General features: G+C 44.8%; 1 protein-coding gene across 2 annotated transcripts in view; it reads right to left on the reverse strand.

Moving 5' to 3' along the window:
* The window catches only part of brip1 (BRCA1 interacting helicase 1), a 54,942-nt gene extending 41,523 nt beyond the window's left edge, over positions 1-13,419 (reverse strand). The window contains exons 1-14 of one of the 2 annotated variants that reach the window (XM_056611304.1): positions 13,146-13,419; positions 12,857-12,980; positions 12,547-12,658; positions 12,071-12,286; positions 11,756-11,889; positions 11,522-11,668; positions 7,350-7,640; positions 4,883-5,104; positions 4,275-4,474; positions 3,565-3,697; positions 3,278-3,432; positions 2,432-2,609; positions 1,972-2,112; positions 1,590-1,751 (exon numbers count right to left, since the gene is read on the reverse strand). In XM_056611304.1, the coding sequence (XP_056467279.1) occupies positions 1,590-1,751; positions 1,972-2,112; positions 2,432-2,609; positions 3,278-3,432; positions 3,565-3,697; positions 4,275-4,474; positions 4,883-5,104; positions 7,350-7,640; positions 11,522-11,668; positions 11,756-11,889; positions 12,071-12,286; positions 12,547-12,658; positions 12,857-12,949 (2,184 nt within the window). In that variant the 5' untranslated portion in view covers positions 12,950-12,980; positions 13,146-13,419. Of the gene's footprint in view, positions 1-1,589; positions 1,752-1,971; positions 2,113-2,431; positions 2,610-3,277; positions 3,433-3,564; positions 3,698-4,274; positions 4,475-4,882; positions 5,105-7,349; positions 7,641-11,521; positions 11,669-11,755; positions 11,890-12,070; positions 12,287-12,546; positions 12,659-12,856; positions 12,981-13,145 lie in introns of those variants that run through there. The other variant, XM_056611305.1, reaches the window with a different exon arrangement.
* Between the last annotated feature and the right edge of the window lie 475 nt (positions 13,420-13,894).

The following is a 13,894-nucleotide window of genomic DNA, read 5'->3' on the forward strand; positions in this document are numbered from 1 at the left end:
CATCTCTGGATTAAATATTAATGCATCAGCAGAGTGAAATCGAGATAGAGAACTCTTGCATGATCCATCAAATAAATATAAATAAATGTGATTTCATATTTATATATTTAAAAAATATATACATACAAACGTAATAACCAGTGATTATAAGAAATACAATTTGAAAAAAGTAAATTGGAAAAAAACAACAACGCAGCCCGAAACATGTCTGCTCTATTCAAACGTCAAGCACGTCAATGTTGGAAGCGATATGTATTTTACTAGGCTCGGTGAAAGCTACGTTTGCGGCTGGCCAACTACACCGTCACTAGGACCACTCACACTGGAGAGAATGAAACCTGTGTAACACAGAGACACGCACACTGAAGGTGAAACCCAGTGGCCCCCCTTTGTGAAGTGATGTGACAATCAGGCTGGAGTGGAATTTAATTATTCATGACCAAAGAATGCATAACAAACAAAGGATGGACAAAGTGTCTATCAGTTGGGCCCTTAGACGCGCCCTCATTAAGTGAAAGAGGATACACTTCCTGCAGGATGGTGGCAGCTCCAGGGCTGTCAAGCAGGCCTATTGATTTAGCAATGATCTCTCCTAACAATATTATCACCCACAACCTGCTCACGAGCTATGGAAAGAGTGCGGATTGGTTCCTGTTGCATGAAAACTGTCAAGCAAGTTCTTTGTGTGATTTTTTCCGAATGCTAGCGATGAGCATGGAAACAAATGCATGGTCTCTAGCCCCTCCTAGTGGTCACTATGGGGAATATAGACTCCACTGTCATGCCACCAGAGACATAAGTCCATAAGCACAGAAATACGAAGAAAAATGCACATCAAATTGGACCAGAATACATAATGCATAAAAAAAGACAAGCAGTGAGTTGTTGTTTTTTTAGCAGTGAACAAACCTTTACTGTTTATGATTGGCTGGGACACATTTTACGGATGAAGCCGTCTGCACTATATCATACATAACTCATTAAAGCGGAGATTAAAGTGCTTTAAACCCATATATGTGTTTTTTTTGTTTAAAACATCTATAATAACTATTAACATGTCTTCTGTGATCGTTAACATAGTAAGCTATGTTATTTTGTAACAATTACAAAAATAGCAGCATAATTCATAAGATGGGTATAAATCGTGCGCCTCTGCCGGAGATGTCACCTTCTTCTATTTTTGCTGGGACCTTTTCAAAAGGAACTTTGATGTCCCGATGAATTGACAATGACATGGAGAGACGGCACGGTGTGTGTGGATGAGTGGACCTCTCTCTGGGAGGTTGACGGCCACGCACGACAGAGGGTTCACGTCTTCGTCAGTGTGTCACCATCATTAATTAGAATGCTCATATTAAACCAATGGTACTAGCTACAATGAAAAGACGACGTTTCCATGGGCCGTAACCATGAGGAGCCCCACCACTCTCCCTGCCCCTTCCTGGAAGATTCATTTTGTTACGTCATAGCGTTCGAATTTGAGCCGAAACAGGGGCTCCACCTCCACTTTAAGTACCTTGTGTACGGTGCTGTGACTGGGAACACGTTATTTCTTGCCGGCGTTGATTTTATTGGATTTAAGTTCCTACCTTATAGGACGCCAGGAAGCAGAGCACTCCCTTTGACACGGCGTGGCAGACGTTGAGCAGCAGACCGCCCACCTCGTCCTGGAAGGTGAAGGTCTCCGTGTGCTGGAATGTGGCCAGCAGCTTCTTGCCTTGTGGCCCGGAGCCAATGGTACCAACCCACACCTGGGAGGAAAAACAAGAGCCGGCAACGCCTCAGAGGATCGGGCAACCGCTTTTGGTTTTGTTGATGTATGAGGCTACAAAGACACGAACAACCCTAATGTGTTAGCTATGGTGTCTACATATATCAATCAATAAATCAATCTATATCCTTATCCATGTTCCTCATTAACAAGGTGAAGCATCAATGGACGAGAACCCGGCCGACCAGGTGAATTCTGACCTGCGACTTGCCGATGACATGGCTGGCTTCCAGCTGGATGGCAAACTTGACCCCCAGTTCTGAGGAGAAGGAGCCCATGGGAGAGAGGGTTCCTGAGGTGAGCACTATAGTGCGCACGGACTGCCCTAGGTCCAAGAACGACTGGGGAAGGGGAGATAAGTCACGTGTTTCTCATTAGTGGACATATCATATATTTCGTTGAGTTAATATACGCCAATGTGGGGGATGTCTAGAATGTGTAAACCAATGCATGTATGGAGATTACAAAGCACACATGCATGTAGATGCGCACACACAGATGCACACAGCTGCTGTCAAAAGCTAAAATTTCACAAGAAAAATGTCTGGTCAGGCGATGCAAAGAGCCAAGAAGAGACACACCATGACCAAAGTGACCACTTCACTGCTACATGTATAATGAAGGTAATGATATAAAAGGCTCCTCTGCCAGGCCTCTCACCACAGCAGGGTTGAGGCACCAGAAATTCAGCGTCAGCACGGCCGCCTTCACGCGTGCGGACTGTCTCCGCCGGGCCCGCGGCCGGGCGAAGAACCCGTGGTTGTCCGGCACGTCGGGCTCGACCTGGTTGGTCCAGGTGAAGCTCTCCTGCAGAACCACCCGGTAGTCCTCGGCAAACCTGAACGGGGGTTTGACATCGTTACCCAACGATTGGCAGTGGCTTTAATTATCCTCTTTTAAAGCATTAATAGATGCATTTAAAAAGCATGTTTTTTTTATTGCCATGCGTGGTGTGTATGCGTTTATGCATTATCCGACAGTCATCAGGGTGAGGAATCCGACGGCTTAGGTTGTGCGAACCAAATACTCATCAAGGTATGGTATTTGACAAAAGAAGACATTCACTTGCAAGTCAGTCCCTCCAGAAAAATGCGGTGTTTTTTTGTGTTGTTGCGGCTCATGGATTAGATCATGGATTATGCGGCACGCATTCTTAAAAAATGCATCACTTCATAACGTTCCCATGGCAACAGGGGGAAATGGCTGCTCTTGTGCGAAGTAAACCCAACTCTTTCAACTTTCTGCTAAGATATATGTGACTTTTTTGCAACGAAAATGCGGGGATTATGAAATCATGGAAGCCCCACATATTTTGCGTGAAAATCTGCAATTTATGCTGTGAAAGTGAGGCATATTTGAAAAAATGCGGCCCCAGCATGAATATGCAGACTTTGCCTGATTATGCGTGGAATCATGCAATCGCATAATCGCGTATTTCTGGAGGGACTGACAAGTGTGTGGAACCACACTTGGTCCAAACTGCGTGATGGCGTGACCTAGGCTGACCTGGAGTGCTCTCTGAAGAGGTAGTCCAGAACCATGAACAGACTTTTGAGCACAGAGATGAGGACAGCGCTGATGGTTGGCACGGTGACCGTCTCCTCCCTGCCATTGACTAAGCCAACGCGCTCCTCTTTGTCCAACACTGCTGCCAAGTTTTTCTGAGAGGAAGGGGCAAAAAAGATAAGATAAAAAAATGGACTACAGCGAGACAGGAACACGGGGCAAGAGAAATATGGGAAGGACTATTAAAGGCTTGTGGATATATTTGATCAGAGTAAAAGCAAGCGTACCTGAAGCATTCCAAAGGTAGCAGCAGTAATGCCAAGGCCATGAAAAATGCCCACAACCTCCTTGCCAGTCCAGACTTTACAGGAGGTCTCGAAGCCCCTCTCGGACATTAAGCTCTTGCTCTCATGTATCCAGCTGCACCATGGAACAAAAAAACATGAACACACAATTCAACGTCCCGAGCGTAGAGAATAGACAATAGGGGCTACCAGTGTGTGTGTGTGTGTGTGTGTGTGTGTGTGTGTGTGTGTGTGTGTGTGTGTGTGTGTGTGTGTGTGTGTGTGTGTGTGTGTGTGTGTGTGTGTGTGTCTAAATAAAAATATATTTTTTCTTTTACATTATTATGCATTAACAAAGTACAAAACTCTCGTAGGGAAAGAAAACATACTTCCATCAGGTACAAAAAATATAGATAAATAATGCATTGGTAATACTGTTCACAACAATAGTCGTGCCATAAAGCTCTGTGAATGGAATTGAAACGACGGCATCTGGTGGTTGTATATATTATTGCGAACTGAAACCCTCACAGAAGACCGGCAGCCCACCTTCCAAAGACTCCCATATGCCTCAGTGTGTGAACGCTATCAAGTCAGAGAGACAGGAATTCTTGCCACTTCCGCGATTCCTCCTATACTGCCAAAACACAGCCGGACTGTGAATCACATTACAGAAGACAATCCCGATGTATAGGGTGCATCTCCTCACTGACTTTCCGAGGCTAGCGCAGAAGTTTCGCAGCGGCATGTGTTCGGCCTGCCGGATGTTGTGGGAGACCATGCCGTCCAGCTCGTCCTTGGCCATCTTCAACAGGTTGTTGTCCAAGGTGTAGCTGGCAGTCTCCCTGGCGCAGTCTTCGATGTTGTGGGCTTCGTCCAGCACCACAATCTGGCCGGCCAGGTTGATCTCCATCTGGAAGAGCAAGGCAGAGGTGAGTTAAAAAATGGCAGAGTAGGGGAGTTGAGAGAGGGAGTACCCCCCAAAAGTTTTCAAACTCACAAAAAAAACAGACAAAAGTGCAGGGTGATGCGGATAAAATTCAGAACCACAATATTCTCTGAATATTTCCAGAAATGTATCCAAAATATCGTATGTTATCCCCTTACCCTATCCCTATGTATACTGTATAGGCAATTTGTATTGATATATATTACTAACTTCATATTGATTCAATTTTTTGTATTATTGAGCAATGCATCAGTAAAAATGCTCCTTAGGTCACCTTGCAAGAGTATGCCATGAAATGGTCCCACTACAAAACACATACATAACACAAACAACAATCACACACAATCAAACACAAACACACACGCAGCTCACACTCTCCCTGATGAGCGGGTCCAGCAGGTAGTTGTAGGGGCAGAACACGATGCGGGCGTCCTGCATCAGCTCGCGGGCTGCGTAGTAGGAGCAGGCGCGGATGCGTTTTCCCACTCGCACCAGGTCCTCCACGTCCCAGGCCTGGTTCAGCCCGTGGACCCCCTGCAGAACTGCCTGGTCCCGCATCCTGTGGACGCTGTGGTAGTAGCTGCACGACTTGCCCTGAGGGAGTCAGACACAAACCTCTGTTCAGGTTAAAAGCAGCCTCACCAGTATTTGGGCTGGAGGACGTCATATTGGGACAAATGTTGTTAATGTAGCTTCACTCAATGATTTTCTTTCTTCCTTTGTATTAAAAGGGGACATATCATGAAAAGAACACTTTTCCTGTGATTTGGGGTGTTGTTTTGGGTCTCTGGTGCTCCCACACGCATACAAACTTTGAAAAACGTCTGTACATGAACTTTTGAGTGAGATATGCATTTCTGAAAGTACCCCGCCTACAGTTACCAAACGAGCGAGTCAGTTTCTTAAATACCCTTATATAATATTATTAAATTATATGATGTAGATATAGAGCTCCAGGAGTCCGCAAACGGCAACAATCCCTTCTCCTCCATGCTGTGGTTCAGTCTGACAGCTCATTGGTCAATGGGCAGCAGCTCATTTGTATTAAAGCTACAGACACCAGAAACAGCACATTCTGAAAGGACTGAAACATAGGGGAATAGCGGTAGGCGAGATTTTTTTTTCCTAAAAGCTATTTCAGCAGCCTCAAAAACATGTTTTCTGGAACTCAAATACTATGTTTTTGCTGGGAAAACAACATAATGTCTCCTTTAAAGTTATTCTTAATCTTGTTAATATAGCCACTCCCCGATACACTATGCCGTAACAGAATTAACCTACTCATAGAATGTGATCAACTTCTTCTTTCTATTACTTTGACCCCTTTCTAGTTTCCACGTTGATAAGACAGTTGGCAGTTGTGAGCCTTTGTGTCACTCTGTGTGCACTCCGTGTCATTCTAGCCTGTTGAATTATGAGGAGGATGTGTGCCGCACTGGAGTCTCACGTACTAAACCCCAATTAAGCTGTCTGCAGAGGTGCCTGCTTTTGTCAACCTCCATGTCCCGTCCATGCACTGCATATGAATGCAAGAGCTGGAGGTAACACACAGGCACCGACACAACCCCAACCACAGGGGCCAAGTACCCTGCAGATAAACACCATCATAGCCCAGTGGGACAGGCTGACAGTAAGGCAGCATTTGGAGGGAGTGTCTTTGTACAGTGTTTCCTATTTTGCAGTGGTGCGTCGGGACTAATATGCTCAGACACTAAAACCAGCCCTAAATCCTGTCTGTTCGATGAATGGGGAAGACGGGGAGGATTCAATTACCATAGTGCCATTGTTGTAAACACTTCGCTTTACATCCCCCAAGAATAAATGAATGGCAACTCTTGGGAGTTCAATCGTGCAAACACAAATTCTGAGGAAATATATGGAGTGAGTGAGCGTGTGCGTGTGGGTGTGGGTGCCTCGACACTAGGTGTTTAGAAGCCCCTTCAGTGACAAAAAGGCACAACACTGAAGAGACGCATTCTCTGAGGGGGTTACGGCAGGGCCAGCGTTTTCATTTGAACAGATGAGTTAGAGGTTGATGTGCTCACCGCGGCCGGCAGACACCTTCACTGACAGCTTAATTGTCCCGATAATACCAGGCGCCTCACCTTTTGGACAGTATAAGCACTAGGTGGGGTTAGACAAAGTTCCCAAAGTGTCTGGGGATCCCTAAGCTATGATCTTCCTGAGGCTTTTGACATCTTAGTGTGTCATAAAGACCCTGTCAGGCCAATTGCGGATATTGCGGCAGCATCACCAGCAACAATATCGGTGCATAACTCCCCTCAAGGCTACAGTGTTGGGAGGCTTTTCTTGCCATGGCTTTTGAACTGTGGGTTTTTGTTACATCGTTTTTTTTGAATGGAGGTCTCTTTACAGTATAGGATAGGGGGGAGGGGTCAGGGCAGTCACCACATACCCCAGGGGTAAGTCAGTCAAAGTGGATTTTAAATGTATAGTTCCAGCCGCCACTTTTTGGGGGATTCCCATTCATGTACAAAGATTGTTTTGAGGTGTAAGCTTCCACAGCTCTGAAGTGGTGTGGGAGTACGACTTGGACAAGTTGAACTCTTTTTGACATGAGGTCTTCCATGGTACACATTAATGCCAACTTGGCCCTAAAATGGTAACTACAAAACAACCCTATTGGTGAACAAAACAATATTTTACCCTCTTGTTCGGGGTCAATAGAATGCAAGACAAATGCATTGCCACAAACCACTAATATAATACACATCAGCCACATGACTCCTGTCTGGTAATGATTTGAAACGATGGTGCCACACCGATACCTGATGTGCTCTAGCTTCAGGTACTTTTGATGAAGAGTTCCCATACTCACATCCTTGGATTCCAGCAGCTCCTTGCAGCGCTCGTTGCGGTTGGAGTGGCGCTGCACCTCAGGGTGCACACAGGTGTGGTCCCGGCTGGACAGGATGGTCATGGGAACGCCGGAGTACAGCGTGCGCTTCAGCTCATGGGCGATCTGCGCAATCTGCTTGTGCGTACGCGTACCGAAGAATATCTTGGGGACCTTCTTTTTGGCCTCTTTTTCCTTCTGTTTCACGTCGGCCGAAGAGCCGCTGCACGGGCACAGGAGGCAAGGCACGCGGGACTGCATGTGTGGTGGGGACTGCAGGTGGGCAGAAAGAGAGGAGACAGACAGTCAACTGAATAGGTTTGACTAGGGACTGCAGCGATGGACGGGATTAAAAATAGGGACCAAGATGCTTTAGATTGGATAGACCAGAAGTATTCTAATCACATGAAATGATCAACCTTGAGCGGTTCTTATTAGCTTTATTTATGTCATGTCGTAAATAAATGAACAAAATCAATTTATCACCATTATGTACACCATGACAGACTGCCATGTATACATTCTGCTCAAAACGTAGAGGCAAGCACAAAGAATTTGTATCTATACAGAGGGAGTCCTGTCTGTGTCAAATGACTTTTCTATGCACTGAAAGGCGATAGCCCCTCCCGTTATTCAGAGCCAGTAAATCAAGCTGCTTCATAATTGGCTGTCCAATGACATGTGGTGGATTCTTTCTTTCCAGTTCACAGGTGAAGGGCATCACTTATGAAACTGATCCTGCTTGTTTGGTGAGCCCTTCTAAGTGGCTTACTTCACGAATGTTCAATGACACTCATGCATCAACCAAACGCTGGCTTCTCAGTCGTAGTATTGTACACTTCATGCACAATGCAATACCAAGACTCCACGAATCACAACGCACTATCAAGTGTTCGTAATTGCCACTAGAAAAGAGACGTGAACTTTTGTAGAATGATTTTGCATGAGAGAAATTAGCTATACACATCTGCTGTAATATGCTGCACAACAGTGAGGCCGTTCAAAATAAATATAAGATCAAATGCAAACGGTAACCACTCCTGCAACTCTACTGTCGAATAGATATCAGAGATCATATATTATTATATCATACAACTAACAAACAGCAATTAATAAGCATTCATTCAGAGGTCATATCACCCAAAAGAATACCATGTGCTTTAGTAATTGTGGTAAATAAATAAGGTGAAAACAATATGCAGTCACATCATTTCCCTTAATATAAGGAGCAATATCTGTCCACCATTAAATTGCATTATTAATGTTATGTCATATTTGATGTCATGCTAATAAAAATAAATGGAAATCATTTAAAATTTCCATGGCTCAGTTTGATGGCAAATTAAGGATTTGGACCTTTGCAGACATCAAGGTTTTTTTTCCCACAGTCCAAACTCTTGCAAAGTGTACGTTTACAATCTGGCACATTGCAATGGTACATAGTTCAAAGTGTTAAACCCAGCATCTTAATGGCCTACATCCTCTCAGCGGTATGGGAATCAAAAGTATAAAAGTTACTGGCCTACCAAATCCATTTGTCACATTGGAATTATTACATTTCCATGAGAAAAATATGATCCCATAAAACAATGGGTGCCAGGTCTTTGCTGTCCTTTAAGCCACCAGGCCGACGCTATGTACAGCTCTAAAGCCGCTTCTTGAGAGAGATGAGGCGCTCCGGTTACCCGGCGGCTCGCTTTCTCAGAGGGTGTTTGCCCATCAAATATTACAATGTGTGTTGCCGGAGAGGCCACCGAGAGCCCTTGCAGAGTCGCGTCACAGAAGTTAAGAGGGATAAGGAGCTCTGAGCCGATGGGAAAAACAAACAGGGGGCCCCCCGACACAAGTTCATGTTACCTTTCTCCCCTGGAACAGTTACGCTTCGCAACCTGGACCCAGGGCCCGATCACCTTACCTGCTGCTGCCACATTAAATAGAGGCATCCAAATATCCTGCTCCAAGATAGCCAATAATTACTTATTCATCGGCAGGTGGGGGGAGGAAAAGAAGGGCCTGAGCAAGGGTAGCGGGGGCTGCTGATGAATAGAGGCCCTTGTCAGGAGCCAGCAGCAGGAAACAGCTGACACAAGGGTATCCTTTTACACGCCTGCCTCCTGAGATGCCAGCACAACAAGGTTTCAAGCTTGGCCCCACGGCCGAGAGCAGACACCCCCCTGGAAAGGAATGCAGATAACTAGGCTATAGGGGCAAGAAGGGGCACCATCTCTCTGAGCAAGGACACAACGTCTCATTCAGCGCTGGATGACTCGGGTTCTTGGGTAACACCAAGGGTGAGAAAGCTTCACTTTCTCCGTCACACAATATGTGCGATCCAAGAACAGCGGAGCAACTCAATCACACGTTCATTTGCCGCAACGTTGAAAACATGTTGGTTTTCAAAGTGTGCCCCTATGATAACAATATTCCATGGGTAGTACAAGACTTTAAACTGCATATATAAAAATATATATTAATTACTTGAATAGGTACTTTAGTCGTATCAATGAATACCCCAGAGTATTCACAGGTAATGATACCCGGGCTTCTCAGCTGCTGCTACACTCCGCTGCCAACACCTGAGAGATGGGAATCTCACACTCTGGGAGGCCAGCGTAGGGGCGTTGAGGGGCTGCAGCCTCTCAGTGCGGCTCTGTCTCGCTGCCACCTCCTGTTGGACAGCAATTTGCTCCTCATGCCGGAGACTTCCCGGGCCTGGAATGCATTCCTCCGAGGTGGGCTCCCAATACGCAATAGCTTTGAAGACATGACACCAAACACCCCGCATGCATGGGCACACATTGCCCATAGGGGGGCTGGCAAATATCTGCCCTCCGAAGCACCTGTTTATCCCTGGGGCGCAGTAACCAGTGGGTGAACCCCATTCAATATTTATCCCTGTGGCTTTCACAGATCAGCGGCCCAGGCGAGGCAAACCCTCTTAATTAAAACTGGAGCTTGCTTCAAAGAAGCCCATTCAGGCCATCAGTCAGCGCTCGGGGGACAAAGGAGCCAGGTTCAGGTAGCTTCACGGAAACTGGAGAGGGACATGGGTTTTTTCTACTCTTCTGCTCGCCCTCCTCTTTTTCCACCTACCTCCAACCCACATTGCCAAATCCAAGTGGCACACCTGTGGCCGCATTAAGATGCTGTTGTAGGAGATTACTGATTCTTGGGGAACCGCATGGGTGTACTTTGACTCTGAGCCGGGACAGGGTTCCGGGTAGGGTGTTGATCTCAGCAGCCTACTTGGTAGTGTAACCAATCGACATGGATTATTTACCACCGCTGTGACCCGATGCATTCTGACTGGTTTATTTTGAGCATGGCAACAGGTTTACACATCACACTGGTTACCATGCAGAGATCCAATCACAGAAGCTTAATCCTACATTTCAGGGAGAAAGTTACATGTTGAGCCAATATGGCAAAATCTGACAATCAACATGGTACATTTGGAAATCAATACCATACTTAAAACCCCTGCTGCTTCATAAATGTTATTAATTAAACATAATTTGCAGATCAGTTCGTAAACAGGTCCAATAAGTGAATTCAATGAGTTCCATTCAAATGCTCTTTCAGAGGATTTACAGAATTACTGAAACAAAAATAAATGGTACCAGAGCTTAACAAGTAGGGCTTTACTTTTTAATAAATCCCACAGACGCTATTGTGGGGGACGGATCGCCATAAAGGAAAAACATTGCTGATACAACATAGTATTTAAATATTCGGGCTTCGCCCTATAAACAAGGATAACATAAGATCCAAACAATATACAGTTTATTGTACCTAAATATCCATCACCTGCAATTTGAAAAAAAAAACGCACCAATTGAGATACATTTAAGACAAAAGCAGCCTTTTTAATAAACACTTAAGGCATCCACTTTATTTGGGCTCATTCAATCAGGGCCATCTGACTATTAAGTGGACTCCACTGCCACCAGGTGGTGATTGTAAATGGGAGCCAACAGCCTGATATAGGCCTTTCCCAGAAAAGGTAAACATTTTTTGGGGGGTAGAGGTACGGCGGGTTTACCCTCGCAAACCTCATAGTAGACTATGAAGTATGTTTTCTCTCCTTTGATTTGGAAAGTGGAAAAAAATACATTATTTGCCAAGACGTCAAGAATAAATCCATGATGACTTACATAGAATTCAGTACTGGCGATCTCCGTTGACACAGCCTGGCTTTTCACCTCCATGGTCCAGCGCCTGTTCACTTGTGTCAGGTCTTCCTCGTCTGGGTCATCATCAATGAACACGATGCCCCGGTTCATACACTTCCTTTTACTGCTCTGAAAGAGTGCCACAATGAGGTTAGAAAACCCGTTCCAAATGCCAGGATGATACCTGCATGCTTGTATAAAAAAGAAGCTTAATACCTTCTGATCCGAAGATGGAGTGCGAAGGCGCTTCCTGTCTGGTTGAAAGTCATCGTCTTTCTCAGGGTCCGGGCTGACAGATGTCTGTGGCAGAGGAGCCGAGACAAACGACTCAGTTTTGGGAACGAGCGTATCTGACAAGGATGCAAAATCAGGGTGAAGTTCTGAATATACATTTGTTTTAATGACATATTAAAAGCTGTGAATATAACAATTAAAAAGTGTCAAAAAAGATGTTAGGGACAAACTTGTAGGTGTACATTGTTAGCACCACTACAGTCATAAATAAGAATATAATTAAGGATAATTATTTACCACTTTGCGGGGGTGATTGATGTTGCACCACCACTTTCTCAGGGGACAGTGTGAGGTCCACCACATTAGGCTTGGGCAGTTTTGGGGCACAGGGAGCCTTAGTGTGACAACTACATTGACAGGGGGTAGCACCCTCTGACTCCTTTGAAACAGCCTGTGTTTTCTCCTCTGAGCAGCATTTGCCCTCCTGGGGGCTTCCTCCTGGTTCAGGTTTGGCTGTCACAACAAGCAAGTTCGCACAATAAACCTTCAGTCACCTTCACTTTAAGTAATTATTAACCTTTCCAAACAAATGCCATTAGTCCATAAAAATCCCATAAAGGTGTATTTTATTCAGCTTTTTTTTTTTACGAAATTGTTTTTGATTCAAATGCTGATACAAAGCTCACAATGGATTAATCATACTGCTCGCCACCCTGACAGACAAATTGTGTTTGAAAGGGGATGAGAAGTTACATTTCTTGGGAGTCTCCTACCGTATTGAGCCTGCTGCCAGGCAAGAGCTGAGCACAACAGAGCCAAGCTCTTCCCACTTCCTGTAGGACTCTCCAGTAGACAGTGCTGGCTGTGGTTAAGCCCTCGAACAATCTGCAGATTTAGAAGACAATATATTAATATACTGCTCATACCATAGGAATAATACCAATACATCAGCAGTGCATATTAATACACTATTGATAGTATGTTATCAATCCTGTGGCGTATTCGTGGTAGATTGATCACTCCTTGTCACTTTCTTTTATTTCAAGTGGTGACCAAGTGCAACTGAAAGTGACCGAGGCTCACCGAGTTCATCATGGCCAGCTGGGAGGGATAAGCTTTGCAGGGGAACTGAATCTTGACCCCTCCGATGGTGTACTCCACTGGGGGAGCAGCCATGTTTATCTGCGTCCTGTCCAATAGTAGGGAACTACAATACGGTGAAGGGCAAAAACACCAACCAACAAATCAATTTAACAGGTGTGAACGTAATAAACGTAGTGGTCGCCGTTTAATATTATTGCAGTTACTTTAATTGTGACTGTCAACGGTAAACCTTATAAATACCTACACATTACTTTAAAATGTAACCTACCTGAGCTGGGAGTTTGAGGTTAAGTTCGCAAACGTCAACTCCCTAGAAAGGATAAGAGTGCATACGATAGGGTATAACTAAACAGTTGACAACCGAACTACATTGCGTTGCATCCTTCATGTCATTCAGTGTAATTTTCCACCTAACAGACAATGTTTTCATGGTATATCATCATAACGCTGGTGAGTCTTCCCGCCATTCGATACACGGAAGCGTCACAGCGGATATGACGTTGGTAAACACAGTTACGTCCATGCTTCAGCATCCATGCGTTTATTACATTTTTCTGCAGTCAACGGTTGGCTGGCATTCGCAGAAGGGCGAGAAATAATCAAATGCACGTCATTCTTGTAGTCAACCAGCAGATTCAATTTAATAACAATTTTAGCAACAAAATCGGCCTAGGCAGACAGAATCAGAATGCAGCAGCGCCCCCTGGCGTTCAATCAGCCGCTGACATGCGCAGTGCAGGCCCATTTCATTCTTGGTGCACGGTGTTAATATTATTACATAATGATATATTATATAATTATTATTGTTATTATACATGCTTCATATGCAGCGAGTCTCCGGTCATTCCCAGGGATAACGATGGTAGCCCAATGCTGGAAATATAGCTACCTATATTATGAATTGTTAAATTTCTGTTGTTTAACAAGTTACCGGAAAAAATTAAAAATTGTATTTGTGATGCATCTCTTATTATGCACCAAACCACTTATTAAAACAAAGATTCCTAACGGCTACTC

The sequence above is a fragment of the Gadus chalcogrammus genome, chromosome 16 (genome assembly GCF_026213295.1).
Source record: "Gadus chalcogrammus isolate NIFS_2021 chromosome 16, NIFS_Gcha_1.0, whole genome shotgun sequence".
Taxonomy (NCBI): Eukaryota; Metazoa; Chordata; class Actinopteri; order Gadiformes; family Gadidae; genus Gadus; species Gadus chalcogrammus.